The following is a 15,596-nucleotide window of genomic DNA, read 5'->3' on the forward strand; positions in this document are numbered from 1 at the left end:
TTAACTAACAGTTTAGTTCATAACATGTTCTCAAAATTACCCTTTCCAGCACATCGGGTTTCAGGTAAGAACCAAGGCTGCGCACTTCTCTCCATTCCAAGTACATTACTTATTTAGATCACCCACCATAATTCAGCAGTTTGCCTTCATTACAAGCAACCATAAAAGTAAAAAAAAAAAAAACATATCAAAAGGAAGGGATATATACCATATCTCTGAGATAAAATAAGGAGGTGACTGTCTTTTTCCACATCATGATGATCAGGTGCACAGCAAGGAGCGAAGTGAACGGTGCTGATACATGCTTGTCATCTTTCTGCTGGCCTCCACATTCAGAGAACCGGGCTATTTATGAAAAACTGAGCTTTTTAAGACCCAGTTTTCCCCAACAGAGGTTGTGGCTTTCTCACTGTGAGGTCATGTAGTGCCTTTGCTATTCTGCCTCGCTGTCGACTTAAATTAGACAGTCTGTTCCACAGTTAGTATAGTGATACAGCCCATTCAAAAACAAACTATTTAGAAAGATGAATCTATAAGTGGCCTTTTAGTACACACTTGGGGAAAACACTAAAGGCATAGATTAACATAAAAACTGGATGTCACAATGAGGCAATATTGATAAAGCTGAAAATGCACTGTGGAAAAAATGTTTCTTATAAAGTGACCTGTTTATTAAGTGTAGCAAGGTTCTATTACTTAACATTATTCTTAAAAGAAATGATCAAATCCAGTAACTTTCTCCTGTGAGAAATAGAGATCTCAAAATCTCAGGAAGATCAACAAAGCCGCCCTGACCGACAGGAACTTGGAGAGAGGAACAAATGGGACAATGTTCCACCAGGGATTTCCAAACTTTCTCATCACGGGAAGCAAAAGTTGGGAAATCTAACCTCAGCATAAGATGTGGGATTTCTAAAACACACTGTTGTAATATTTCATACTGTGGCTGAGGAGCTGCACCGCGGTATGAGATACATTGTTCTAGGGGACAGGAAGTTTACCTTTGTGTGTTTTGCTTTGAGTATCTCCCTGAACACCACCGAGCGTCATTCGGAAGGAGACGCACTGACTCGCACTTTGAGATAAAACACACACACGCACACGCACTCTGAGGACACACCCACCTCTGCAGTCCAGGGCCAAAATAGAACAAACACACACACAAAACTATGAGGCTACACATAAATGCTCACAAGCATGAATACAGGTATACACACAGAAGAGCCTGTGGTGATAGTGTCTCTGTCTCTAGATTTGTTTATATGAGAACTGAAGGCTGAGCTCTGCCAAGCGTGCGCACACACACACACACACACACACACACACACACACACACACACACAGGCATGGATGGACACACATTAATACAGAGACTGTCTGTGTTCTATGCCATAGTAGTTGCCCTTGTAAGGTCTTAGCGGCCTCGCTCTGTGGTTTTCTAGTGTCCCCTCTAGGGACCAGACATTTTTTAAAGGATTTTTCTCACCAGCCAAGATTTGATTTTACAGGCCATCTCTTAAGCTCATGTTTGAAGCCACTTAACTGTATGCCCACAGCATATTATTCAGTCCTTCTACACAGTCCAGGGATTTGGTAAGACTCTGGCAACACTCCTGAATTTAACATCACTGTAGATGGTCCCAAATAGGGCTGGGAGATATGGACAAAATCAAATGCCACAATATTTTTGACCAAATTCCTTTTGATGATAATTGTAAGGATGACTACTGGCACTTTCAAAAGTGATTTTTTTTTTTTTTAAACAATCATACCTAACGTGGATATGATGACAAGGCAGGTTGAAGCAAACAGCAGAAATATGACACCCCAAACCCCAGATGACATCAAGCTCATATCACAATATTGATATAATCACACAGCACTGGTCCCAAATCTGTCCTTAGAGAAGCTGGGAAACCATCATGATGCATCACAAACCTAGCATCATGCTGAAGTGAATTAGTGTAAAACACAGCCTTATCGATAACCTGCTCAACTCAATCAGGGATAACTAGGATTTATGTACTGACCACTGCAGAGCCAAGCAGGGCCCTCCAGGGTTTACTCAACGGCACCACAAATCCACCATGTAGTAACTTGTCATTGAATCGTTATTTCAAAATCACATCAGATATTACACTACATAGCATCAAAATACATAGATCAGATATAGACTACAGGTTTGTGTGGCTACATGAGGCAAAGAGCTGCAGTTAAGAGTGTTTTTACAGCAACTAACAGCAAATGTATACATTGTTTCGCAGGTGTTTCATAAATCACGTTTCTTTAACATGATATCTACATGGACAACATGAACAATAATTTTGACAAATAATACTTGATGCATGAAACGTTAAGTTCACTTTGCTGCCTATATTGGCTTTGTTCTAGTTATCACTTCCTATGAATGCTGCAGGCAATGATGCCCATCTGCATTTTCCTCAAATGGAGGCCATGCATGATCTTTAAGCAGTGTGTGGTTCTCCCAGTTGTTCGGCTGTCTCTGTATAGTCTTATTCCTTCGTAAACAATGAGTGTATACTTGTCTGTGTGTGACTGTTAGGCCCCACATTCCCCATGGAGCCCATACAAGGGGCACACCCTCTCATGTCTAATGTTAAGCTCTCTCTCTCTCGCTCCCTCTCTCTCTTTCTTTCTCACACACAAACACACACGCACACACACAGAGTCTAGAGGCTCTTACAATAGAAACAGGAAGTTGTGCTACTGTACTGGGCACAGAGAGGAAATAGTATAGGTTGTTTCCCTTTCTGGAGGGGTGTGTGTGTGTGTGTGTGTGAGAGAGAGAGAGAGAGAGCAAGACTCATGGTGTGCACACACACACACACACACACACACACACACACACACACACACACACACACACACACACACACACACACACAGAGTTGTCCTTATCAGCCTGCCATCTTCCATCTTCTCCACCCATTCACAACACTGAAATTGATGTTGTGTTGCAACACATCTTCACCACATCTTTGCTGTAGAGCCCAGCCGCACACAACATACCACACACGTACACACACACACACACACACACACACATACACACCAACCCAAACAAACAAACAAACAAGGACCTCCAGACGCATCACACTTTAACTAAGGGCAGCTTAATAAATCACGACTGTCTCTCCGCAGCTTGTGGCATCATTGGACAAAAACTTTACACACTCAGCGTCATCCACCACGCATTCTTTCACACGCTAGTAGCCCGAATACGCTCCATTCTCTTTGCTGGGGCGAGCAACACCCAAGGCTCCATTCAAAAATCTCAACATTTACATGGTATTGCTCTTTGGCAAATCCATACACCTAAGAAAACAACAACTACAATCCCCCCTGAGTCCCCAGGACCAATAGGTAACTTCGGCATACATTTGATGTACCCAGCGGCAGTTATTCTAATATAATTTAAACGTTGAGAATTGGCTAGCGCTGCTCGCTGCCACCCAATTACAGCATATTGTGGTGAAAGATGACCGTGTGAGTCGAGTAACGAACCAATGCGAAAGTTGCTATTTTACATAAACAAGCGCTACTTGGCTGACTGGACATATGCCGAATTAAAGAGTGGATACCGACAAATGTGAGAGGCTCTTTAGTCATGTTATAAGAGGGCTGCACATTTGCCGACAAGTAGAGCAATGTTAAATACCAAGATTTTCTTGGTATTTTACGTACATGACAACGGCACAAATAGTGGCTAACCCGCTAGCTACCTATTAGCAAGGATTTTAACTTACCTATGACTATTCTCAGATGTTTGAGCCTTGTCAGCACGTCCTTTTTGGGGTCCAACACTTTCTGTGTTGATTTTTTGACGTCCCCATGAGGCTTTTTGGAGAACATTCCTGGGGCAGGAGACAGACGAATGCAGTGGTAGACAGAGCAATAAGGGGTTAGCTCTGAGTGTAGCTTCAGCTAGCGTTAATCTTCAAATTATAACGAAGAAAGCGTCTCTCCGTTATCATTTATTACCGTCGCGCTGCGATTTAGCAGCCGCCGGGAATAACGACGACCACATAAATGGATAAAAGTTGTCGGGGAGAGTGCATTCTGTTTAAAGAGAAATATTATGTAAAACGTAGCGGGGCAAAGCATCCATCCATTGCACCTCCCTTCCAAAACACAGTCAGGAGCCAGGAGGCTAAACTAGCTACTTAGCTAGCTTCACTGCTCAATCAGAAAACATCATGGCGGAGAAGGGAGGAGGGAAAACAAAATAATGGATATCAGAGAAATTCAACGTCACCACGTTTTAAAAATAACCAGATTTTGATCTCATAGTTTGACTATTTAATGTGGGGTTGATGAAGAAAGTTCAAACGATAACTGATGCTTCAACCATATTTGTTATCGCGTAGTATTTCTTATCGCTTATTCTGATTTTCCTCCTCCGACTGCAGAGGTGAATTCTGGGTAGCGTAGTTTACTGCTGTGTTTTAGCCCTTTGATGACGTTTATGTTCACGGTACAGAAAACTACAGCTCCCAAAGCAGACCAGCGCCCAGCAGAGATTTGTTTTTAGCTTTTTTAGTAGCTTAGCTTAGACACACGAGTGGTGGCGTTGAAACCTACGAAAGCATTTACTTTAATCTTCTTTTGGCTTTGGAAAAACATTTTTCTTCTGCTCGAAACTACTGACATTTTCCCATCGTCACTTGTAAGTGGTGGTTAAGTTTAAAGCTTTGGAGGTAATATATTTTCGCTACAGTTCATACTATGCTTGCTAGTTATAGTTCACATGCTAACAGACGTTAGCTAGTTGTGGTGTCGTTTAATCTGTAATTCTTTACTTTGCATAATTGATTGAAATAAGAAATCACACCTTTAAGAAAATACAAGAAAATTAACATTTTATAACGTAAACAATAATGTGTGAAGACACAATGTGAAGCGATTTAAAAAACAGCCCCACAAACAACAACAACGACAACAAAAACAGCCATACATAAGAAAAAGTGCACATATATGCATGGAAGCAGCTTTTTCTTCAAAAAGCTTTTAGATGCAGGCTTCATAAAAATGTTAATATATATGATGTTGTAGAGCATTATCCTACACTGTGTCACTGGAGTGTAATCCATACACTAAAATACTACAGTACTAAATAGGTTATTATTGAAAAATGTTATGCTGCTATTGGTACAGAGAGTAGAACTCATAAGGACTGATTGAAATTACATATCTGGGAGCATTGGGCATTGTGTTAAGTGGAATATTTTTCAATTCAGCACCCAGTGAGCTAAAGCTGCATTCTCTCTCCATTGGAAAGAAGGTCGATGTGAACATTCAACATGAAAACATTGTTCACTTCAGCTTTCAGAAAAATTCTTTGCTTTCCTGACCTCACCAAAAAGGAACGTACAACTCTTCATAGGCCATGACCAGACACAGTCTACATGCAGAATCTTTCACTTGTGGTTGCTATATTTGGTTTGCTGCTGGGCTGAACAGTTACTCTAAATATTATCAAAATCACAACATAGCCAAGCTCCAAATCACAGTAGCTGCATTTTTTTTTTTTCGATGAAGGTAGCCTATTCCACATACAGTTGAATCGAGGGCAACTGGATTTGATAACAGATTCTTGAAGGCGGTTCATTTCTCAAGAAGCTTATTCAGCTCTGACAGACCGATTGGGAGTCCCAGCTATTTAACCTGAGTGGTGATGTTATCCACGTTGCTGGCTTGTAGTGCTCCTCCCTGTTGTGATGATTGTCCTAAGTGTCATTAGGGTCACCTAACTCCATGAGTGAATGATAATTGTTAGGGTCACTAGGGGTCAAGAGTAAATGGTGGAAAGAGACAGGACAGGATTGTAGGTTGGAGATAGATGGTGTGTGAGACCTCCTCTGTTGAGAGATGGTTTCTCTATCTTAACATAGATAGCTTCTTTCACTCCTCTTTTGAACCATCGGTCCTCCCTATCCAAGATATGAGCCTTATGGTTCTTGAAGGAGTGTTCCCCCTGGCTTGGCTTAAAGTCAGTTGCAGTTATGTATCAAGTGGATTGCACAAACTTTCAGCAGTTAGTTTACATATCTTTGACTCAAGCTCTGTCCAACCTTGCCGACGTATAAGCTGTACAGCAGATGTTCTCAAAGCTTGTGCTTCCTATCAGCTATCTTTCTTACATACCCTTTTAGAGAAATTATCAGACAGGCCTTGCATATCTCTGTGGTTTAGACTTGCAGCACCACAGATTTAGGGTAAGGATAGCTAGTAGAAATGAGTGGAAGTTACTGTGTATATGCAGTATGTGTTTGTACAGTGAATATCAACATCGTCACATTCTATAAAAAAATTCTAGCTCTTATTGCCTTCAAGTCTGAAATGAAAACACATGGAATCGGGTATGAGACACTCTTTCTACTCTACTCTCTCTCAGTCTGGAGTTGGCTAGTTGCCATGCCGGTGCACCGTGACCGGGAGAAGAAGGAGAGCACGGCGGAGGAGATGGAGGTGGAGGAGCAAGAGCAGGAGGCCTCCAGCTCTGAGGAGGAGGACTCCGACACCTCCTCTGTCTCCGAGGATGGAGACAGCTCTGGTAAGAAAGGCAGAATTTCATCTTGTGTTCATACTGCACTTTGCTGCTGTGAAAATCAACCAACATTTGAGTTTTGGTGTTTATGTCTCAACTTCCGTTGAAGGTTTACATGGTTCCTCCATGGGTTTAGTAAATTGTGTGACAGTTGGGGCTTATGAAACAGTTTCACAATAAAGTTACTTAGTAGGGGAGACTGGGGACAGTTGCAACAAGGGACAGTTGCAACAAGCCTTATTTCTCCAATCAGAAACATGCTAGAGTGATGACACTCACACTGCACATGCTCAGTTAGACCCTCTACCCACAAACAAGAGAGTGGCCATATTGATCATCTGGTCCAGCTTTTATCAAGGCAAAACTGTTTTGGAGGTATGAAAGTAGATTTTTTCATGAGCTGTATTTTTGTCATACTGTCCTGGTCTTTTGTATGAATTAATCCAAACCTACCTAGCTTGAATCACTGTTTTGTTGACTATTCAGTGACACCGTTTACATGTGTCAATGTCACTGTGGCTAGTTAGCACATGGTGTTTTGTCATGACTGATACCACATGGACGGTTGCAACAGTTGCAACTGTCCCTATGCTAATATCAAAACAGACCACACAACAGTATTTTTGAAGATTTTTAGCTCAAAATAGGCACAATTAATATATTTCATTGCTCATGATGAACAGAACAGGCAATCATAATGAGAAACTAATGCTAATGATAAACAAAATAATTCCCCAAATAACTTGTTGAGCAAAAATGAACAATTAGTTATTGTTGTATATTGTTGTATGTGCTGTGCTATGGGACAAACTAAATAAATTTTCCTGTGAAAACAGTCATATTGAGTTTCTATAGCTTCAGTAACATCTACACATTGCTTCAGTAACATCTACACATTAACTCAGGGTAGGCCTATGTTTTACACAAAACAAAACTTAGTAAATACTTTAATACTGTATACTGTGCTTATTCAGACAAAAATCAGAAGATAATTGGTGAAATTTAATGATTTTTTTAATATGTTGCAACCGTCCCTGATCCGTGTTGCAACTGTCCCCAGGTTTGGGGTCAGTTGCAACGTTTGAATTCCTTTATTCAAATAAATATTGTGATTGATATGTTATATGTAGCCATCTTTAAATGGTATGGGTATATAGCAGACAGATGTAGGTTTAATATGTAAAAATTTGGTGTGCCTAGTCCAAATAGTCTCTGAGTAACTGAGGGTAATGTAAAAAGTGTTGCAACTGTCCCCAGTCTCCCCTACTTTACAGAGATAAGGAAGGAAAACAGGCAACAAAATTGGGGAAACCACCAAAAAAACTGAACAAAGCAAAAAGCCACTCAGAACTTAGGTCCGAGTCAAATACTGCACCTAGATCTCTGGCTGTGGCCGCAACAAAGTTTGAGAGAGTTTGGTAAGAGAGTCTGATGGAGCTCAGTGAACCAAAAAGAATAATTCATGGTTTTGGGAGTTTCCCACATTTTAGGATTTCCAGTGCTTACGATGCAACAGGCATTTCTGAGAGGCACGATGAGTACAACTTCTCATTGCAGTTTGTACACACGCGATTCAAAGCTGGCCCCTCTAGCCTGGCTAAGCTAACTGCTGGCAGCAAGAAATGACCACCCTAAAATGTAATGTTGCCAACCTTGGGAGAAAAAAAAATTGGCCTGCTGGCATCTACCTGTCCAACAAAACACGCCAACACTGCATCGCTCTTCATCTTCATCCTCTCTGGCACTGCTTGCCGTTATTGGCTGGGAGCTACACACCCACTGCCCAAAGGCAGACGCCCATAAGAGTCCTGAGCTCAGCAAAACAAGAAAATCCTGGCAGAGGGCAGGGTCTCTGCAGATACACACACTGCAACACACACTTCTAGTGGGTCATAAGTGATGAATGAGAGGAATATAATTTTTGTATAAGTCTATACATTGTTTTGTTTTTTTAGGAAAATCCCACTCATTCTGCCTTTAAGGCTATTAAGTGTAAACTAGTTATTCCAGTCACCAAATTATATCACCCAGAGGATGTCCAAAAATGCTAAAACAACAAGGGGCCTAGGATTGACCCTTGTAGGACACCGTAGATAATGTGCTGCAGCAGTGGAGGTGTTTCCATTTACAACAGAGTAATTTCTGTCATCAGTAAATGATTTCAACAGATTCAGAGCAGTGTCAGTGAGCCTTACCTCTTTTTCTAGGCAACTGATGGGCATGCTCTTATCAACGCCGGCAAATGTAGCACTAAGTTCTAACAGAATTAGGACAAAGTAGTGACCTCTGTCATCACCCCAAGCACAGTAGTTTCAGTGCTGTTTGGAGCTCTGAAACTGAAACTGATTTAGTCCAGGACCTTGGATAAGAAGAGAAGGTTGAAGTTGTATGTAATTATTGAGGATTTGGTTTTCTCATGAAAAGAAGGACCTTGGACCACCAAACAAGGAGGGAACAGAGACAGTACACATTGAACTGTTTATGTTGTGTAAAATGCTTGCGTCAAATTTACCTTTGAGAAATGGAATAGTGTCCAGTGGGCAAGATGAGCACTTAATATGATTAATGGTGTCTGTTGGAGTGGGAAGGCAAATAGGCTCAGCACTGCTGGGCTCGGTTTGCAAATGTCACAGCATTAGCTATCCACACTTTGAGATGTACAGAGCAGATGTGGGAAAGTGTGCATTGTTAGCTGTTCACATTAGAGACAGAGATATGTGCAGGCCAGGTCTTTGTAACTGATCCTGTATCAGCCCTTGAGCTGCTTCCTGCTTTTACCATGACTCAGCTTTGTTATGCTTTACTGAGGTTTGTGTGTGTTTTTGTGTTACTTTTTTTCTGTCCCAGAAATGGATGAAGAGGACTGTGAGCGAAGGAGGATGGAGTGTCTGGATGAAATGTCCAACCTGGAGAAACAATTTACTGACCTCAAAGACCAGTAAGACCGTTGGGGAGTCTGAAATGTATTCTGGTCAAGTTGTTGTTCTTGTTTTCTTTCTTACCCTTCTTCTAATCTTTTCTCCCCCTTTTCCTGCTTCTGCTTCAAAGAGAGAATTTGACTCCTAAAACACTGTCACATCTAAACACCAAAGCACAACAAAAACTCATCATACTACAAACCAATGGAACATATACAACACATAAAAAGACAAAGTGTGGGGGCTGATTCTGTATATACTGTATACTCACAAATCTCTGTGTTATATGTCTTTACAACTCTGTGTGTGTGCATGTGTGTATGCGCATTCGCTTGTGCAGGTTGTACCGGGAGCGTGTGAGCCAGGTGAACAGCAAACTGGCAGAGGTTGAAGCCGGGCGGGCAGCTGAGTACCTGGAGCCTCTGGCAGGGCTGCTGGAGAGCATGCAGGTCCGCACCAAGGTGGCAGGTAAGACACACACTCTCTTGCTCTCACACACTCACACTCCCATTTTCTCACACATTGTCACTTTGTCTCATTCTCGTTCTCTCTCAGGTATCTACAGAGAGTTGTGCCTGGAGTCAGTGAAGAACAAGTATGAGTGTGAGATTCAGGCGGCGTGCCAGCACTGGGAGGTCAGACACACACACACACACACACACACACACACACACACATAAAAGACCAATTACTTTGTCTCTGATATACATGTCATTGTCCTAATGTAATGTCTCTCAAGTCTTTGAATCTAAAAGCCATGGAGAAGTTGAATTACATGTTACTTGATGTTATGCCTGTGGTCTATATGAGCATGCATGCTTGTGTGTTAGCGTTAGTGGGTGTGTGTGTAAGTCACAGTATACTTGCTTTGTCTGTGTTATCTGATATATCTGTGGTTCTGTGTGTGTCTACAGAGTGAGAAACTGCTGCTGTTTGATACAGTACAGAGTGAACTCGAGGAGAAAATCAGAAGACTGGAGGAAGATAGACACAGCATAGATATTACCTCAGGTATCACAGTGCAGGCAACACATTGGTCAAAAGAAAACAACCTGCCTGTAAAACAGTATAACACAATAACTGAATGCAAAACAACTCTGTAATATCTCTGTCTGTCAGAGCTGTGGAGCGATGAGCTGTCCGGGAGGAAGAAGAGGAGAGATGCCCTCAGTCCAGACAAGAAGAGGAGACGACCATCAGTAGTGTCTGATATCCTTCTACTATTAGTGCTGCTGCCACCAGTACTACTGCTACTACTATTGCTACTACTGTTAGTGCTACTGTTACTGCTAACATTACTATTACTGTTACTGCTATGGTTACTACTACTACTACTACTACTAGTATTACTACCACTACTACTAATATTACTATAACACATTACTACTACTACTACTACTACTACTACTACTACTACTACTACTACTACTACTATTGCTGCTACTACTATTACTACTACTGTTAGTGCTACTGCTATTGCGGCTATTACTGCTCTGTTACATCTACTACTTTTGTTATGGTACTGCTGTTACTACTATGGTTACTACTACTGTTACTACAAAAAGATCCCACTAGAATGTAGAAGATAAGGCTTCTTATCAGCTTTTTATTCAGATGTAATTCCTGCTTCCTGTGTCAGTCTTTGTCCTTAACCTCGTTCACGCCCATATATCGTCTACATGCTTCCTGACCTGGACATCCTGGAGGATTGGACAGCCATAAGAAAGGTGTTTGTGTGTGTGTGTGTGTGTGTGTGTGTGTGTGTGTGTGTGTGTGTGTGTGTGTGTGTGCGCGCGCGTGTGCGCGCGTGTGCGTGTGCGCGTGCGTGTGTGTGTGTGTGTGTTGTTGTGCATCTGAGAGTATAAGTCCCCCTGTAATAGTAACGTGTGTGTCTTAGCTCTCTTGTGACAGTGTGTGTGTTATATCTCTTTATAATTGTGTGTGTGTATGCTCACGTGTTTTCCAGGCCGTGGCTACGCTGGGTCCTCACAGAGGGAAGGCCGACTCGGACAGCTCTGTGTTCCCATTCAGACCAGACAGAAACAGGCCGATACTCAATTGCTGAGACACACACACAAACATACACACATACACAAACATATACATATACACTCAAACACGCAAAAGGACCTCAAACATAATGCACATGTGCATATTTACACATACATATGATTCTCAAGGGCAAACACAGACACCAAACATTCACATCTGAACATCTTGAACTGTCTCTGAATCTTCCAAGAATCCTCTGCACTCCTCATCTGACAGCGAGCACAGCTTTGCCGTTTGCCGATGTAAGTCTATAAGCTGCCTCTAGTGCCAGAAAGCACACACACCTCGGACATGTGGGTTTGAATCCCGTCAAAGGACAAACAGGAATGCGAGCATTAACCAGGTTTATAATCTGTGGTCCAGCTTCAGGCTCCACTGAAGAATGATGCCACAAGCTGATTTTTGTTGATGAGTCTGGCAGAAAGTCGACAAGGACTTCCTGTCTACAACCAATTCAGAACAAATGAAGAATTTCATTCCAAAATGAGTCACACATCACTGGGCCAAAATGTGACACCTAGGGTTTGACCTTTTATTGTGATGGTTTTGATATCAAAGCTGCTCATAGCCAATATTATGCCTGCCTTCAGTATCTCTATGCATGTCCACTTTCATGCCACAAAATCATAAAAATGCAACGTTACCCTCCAGAAATGTCATCTTGTCAAGTCAAGAGAAGCTTCTGTAATAGCATTTAGAGCACCATGTGACACAAACACAGGTTTTATTATGGAGCAGTGACCATAAAGTCATAGTTCCTCCTCTGCAAAATGGATATATGGTGTATTGGAATGAAACCTTTAAAATGCTCTATTTTTTTCAAATGAATTCTGGTATCTATTTACATTTTGAACTGAATGGCCTGAGTGTGAATCAGCACACCTGGGTCTTCCACATGGACAAAGTACACTGAGGTTGTCATAGGATCTTCCCAGCGCCAAATGTTTCCAAAAAGGCAAAGGTGAATGATTAAGCTTGGACACTTTGCCCATCTTTCCGTGCTAAGTTAGAAGTCGAGGTGAAGATTTCACTGCACGGAGCAATGTCTGTCTCTAAAGCTGCATTATGGTCCGTCGTGCCATGAACTATTTTTGAAATGATTTTTATGTTGATAAACTGAATTGTATTGTATGAGACAATGAATTACTTTTTGTATCAGTGCTTTTGTACAGTTAGTTAGTGATCGTACTGAGATACTCAACAGTTGCTCCTGGTTTTTCATAGTCTGAGAGTATCTGTCACTCAGCAGTAACTCGATGTCAAGTTAAACTCAGTGCAAGTTTATTCCAGTGTCCTTCAGCTGGTGCATTTTGCATTTTCACAGAACCGTTCAGTTTCTGCTTTAATTTTTTCTACAAACCAATGAGGACAGTCTGGGTGCTTACTCGATGACTCCATTGGCATGAGAAATGAAAATCCCAAGGCATGAAAACAGATGCATACAGATTGTGTGTGGGATGTAAATGCAGTCAGGCAGAATTAAATATGTGCTTCTTCCTAAACCTTGGGATAAATTGACCCAGAGATATCTTAATCAATCCTTCTTTAGTGTATGCTCACTCGTTTAAAGACTAAATCTAAGACTGTTTTATGGGAATGTTGATGGGGATAACTGAACTGTAAAACTTACACCACACCATTGCCTGAAATTCTGCTCGGTTTCCATGCTATGCAATACAAATTTAAGAAAATGCATTCACAGCTAAATATTTTCAAATTCATGCACTTGTATTGTGAGCTCATTGATGAATTTCTCTGCCTGTACCTCCTGATTCGTCTTTTAAACTTGGAATTAACAAGTTACGCTGCTCTCCAAACATAGAAGATGTGTCATGATCTTGTATTGAACTGATCAAAGATGCAGTGTTTTTTAGCTGTTTTTTCCTCTCTGCAACAAGTGAACATGTATACACCAGCATCTTTGCCAGTAGCATAGTAAGGCAAAGCCAAGACAGTGCCAACAACATCCATATTAACATAGGAGATAACTAAGAACAAGACCATAGGGAGTATTCAAAGAATACTTTGGCGTTTTGATTTTTAGCTGTTTATGCCCCTTCATTTGTTCCACTTCTTTATGATGTTCAGTTCTCATCTAGTTTACCCACCTTTTCATGTACCGTTACATCACTGAGCAAGACCAACAACGTTAGAATAGGCCACGATCAAATGCAGAAACTTATTCTTAGGTTTTTGGTAGAAAAACAGATGAAAACTCTGAATATCACAGTATTCCTTTACATTTAGTTATGTGCCAAATATTGCTGTTATGTACTCTACTTACCATACATACCTACCTCTACTAGTTTCAATACTCATAGTCTCTCTACTTCATTCTATCTCTCTCTTTCTTTGTCTTTTACACCAATATGATTACTTCTAAGATATGAAAATGTTATCATCTTGACGTGAGGCCGACATTACACCGTGCAACTTCCATGCAATTAGATGCATGTTGTAAATTCAGTTTTTACTGTTGCTATTTCATCAAACCCATATGGACCATTCCAAGCAATGAGGTAAACCTAGTTCATTATTTTCCAAAAAAAAAAAAAAAAATACTCAGTTGCATGGAAAAGTTTCACATGTAACGTCGACTTTCAAGTGCAGCCCGATTTCATTGTGTTTTTGTGTGGTTGGCGTGACGATGTTAACACAAAGCATACAGAGACAATGGAGATATTTTGTTAGGGCATTTTTAGTGTTGACAGCTGGTGCCTGCTCAAGCACAGACATTGAAATTCATGAAGTGCTTGTACATTAAAGGTGGATGGTGCCTGCACGACCATACTCAGTCAGCCATGTTATAAAATAAGATTTTTACCTTTTATGTCAAGATGAAATCCAAGTGCATTTTTGTAAGTCACAATTTAGGTACTGCTCACTAACTTTGATTTGCACCTCATTTTGCACAAACGTATCATCCTTGTTGAACATCTTTGTCGCTTTTTCTCCTCTTTATGACAGGAGGCAGCAGGGCTTATGGGAAATGTGGTCTTAACTAGCACAAACAATATCACTGGTGTGAGATTGGAGCTACCATACTGACTGTATGAGGTGAAACTGACACTTCCTCCCCAACCAAACCCCTTAATTTCCTCTGATATCAGTGATTTTACAAACTGAAGCGTGCGAGGTGTTAATGTGGTGGTGATGTGAACATTATTGCAGTTTATTTTGTGCAATGTGGCATCAGGTACATTTGTGTCGAAATGATTTTATTTTTATTTTGTTTATTTTTTTTTTGAATGGGTGACGGGGCAGTTTGAGTAGGAGGGGCTGTTTTATAATTAAAGTTTGTTTTTTTATAAATAAGACTGGTTTATTCCTTCCATCTCAGCTCAGATGCTTTTAACACTGAAACATAAAATAAAAAAAAAATAGAGAAAATAGCTTGTACAGTAGAAAAACACAATAATAAAATAATAATAATAATTATGAGAATAGCCTGGAGAGGTGGCCGCACTATATACATATACATGGCACTGCTAATGCAACAGATAGATGATAGTTCCATAGTGCAGACACTGTGTGCAGACAGTGACTAACAGTAAACAGTTGTGAAGTGACTATTTCAGATGATTAAACTGTATGAAAAATGTGCCTGGCAGTAAACAAAGTCATGCAGTGACTACTACACCAGTTATTAAAGTGACTATTATGGTAAGCAGTGGTTCCACCATGCAAAAACAGTGTGCTGTGACAGTAATAAATGAGTAAACCGCCAACCATTGCCTGGCATTAAATAAAGTTATAAAGTGATGGAGTGACTGTGACTCTAACAGTAATGAGACCCATCTAGTGCCAAAATTAAAATATGAGCTTGATTTTGTCAGACAAGCATTGCCTCATATTGTTGTGGAAACACATGAAAGCAGTTATCAGTTTTATTTTAAAGGGGAGACAGATATTGAATTTAATATGACTGGTCTGCGTAAATGCCCTTGTACTTTAGCTCTTGGAAAAGTGAGGGTGATGTGTGGACTGTGGGCATTACTATATTCCTCTCTTACACTATTTCTTTCTCATGTTATGTATTTACTTTTATAATACTTTTA

The 15,596-nt window shown here is 40.7% G+C and overlaps 2 protein-coding genes across 9 annotated transcripts in view; one reads left to right on the top strand and one right to left on the bottom strand.

Annotated features, from left to right (window-relative positions):
• The window catches only part of ralgapa1 (Ral GTPase activating protein catalytic subunit alpha 1), a 91,240-nt gene extending 87,087 nt beyond the window's left edge, over nucleotides 1–4,153 (bottom strand). For all 5 annotated transcript variants that reach the window (XM_030044409.1, XM_030044407.1, XM_030044405.1 and 2 more), the window contains exon 1: nucleotides 3,768–4,153. In XM_030044409.1, coding sequence (XP_029900269.1) covers nucleotides 3,768–3,873 — 106 coding nt within the window. In that variant the 5' untranslated portion in view covers nucleotides 3,874–4,153. The remainder of the gene's footprint in view (nucleotides 1–3,767) is intronic.
• Nucleotides 4,154–4,244: 91 nt separating this feature from the next.
• brms1la (BRMS1 like transcriptional repressor a) lies at nucleotides 4,245–14,142 on the top strand. 4 transcript variants are annotated; one of them, XM_030044414.1, is made up of 8 exons: nucleotides 4,245–4,718; nucleotides 6,416–6,574; nucleotides 9,416–9,506; nucleotides 9,827–10,121; nucleotides 10,401–10,497; nucleotides 10,606–10,695; nucleotides 11,149–11,213; nucleotides 11,453–14,142. In XM_030044414.1, exons 2-8 carry the CDS (start codon nucleotides 6,436–6,438, stop codon nucleotides 11,549–11,551), a joined length of 876 nt encoding a protein of 291 aa, XP_029900274.1. In that variant the 5' UTR covers nucleotides 4,245–4,718; nucleotides 6,416–6,435; the 3' UTR covers nucleotides 11,552–14,142. The 4 variants fall into 4 exon arrangements, with proteins under 4 accessions (XP_029900274.1, XP_029900273.1, XP_029900271.1 ...); XM_030044413.1 differs by having other exon boundaries at nucleotides 4,246–4,687; XM_030044412.1 differs by lacking the exon at nucleotides 4,245–4,718 and having other exon boundaries at nucleotides 6,331–6,574; nucleotides 9,827–9,954; nucleotides 10,042–10,121.
• The last annotated feature ends 1,454 nt before the right edge of the window (nucleotides 14,143–15,596 follow it).

Source organism: Myripristis murdjan, chromosome 22, assembly GCF_902150065.1.
Source record: "Myripristis murdjan chromosome 22, fMyrMur1.1, whole genome shotgun sequence".
Taxonomy (NCBI): Eukaryota; Metazoa; Chordata; class Actinopteri; order Holocentriformes; family Holocentridae; genus Myripristis; species Myripristis murdjan.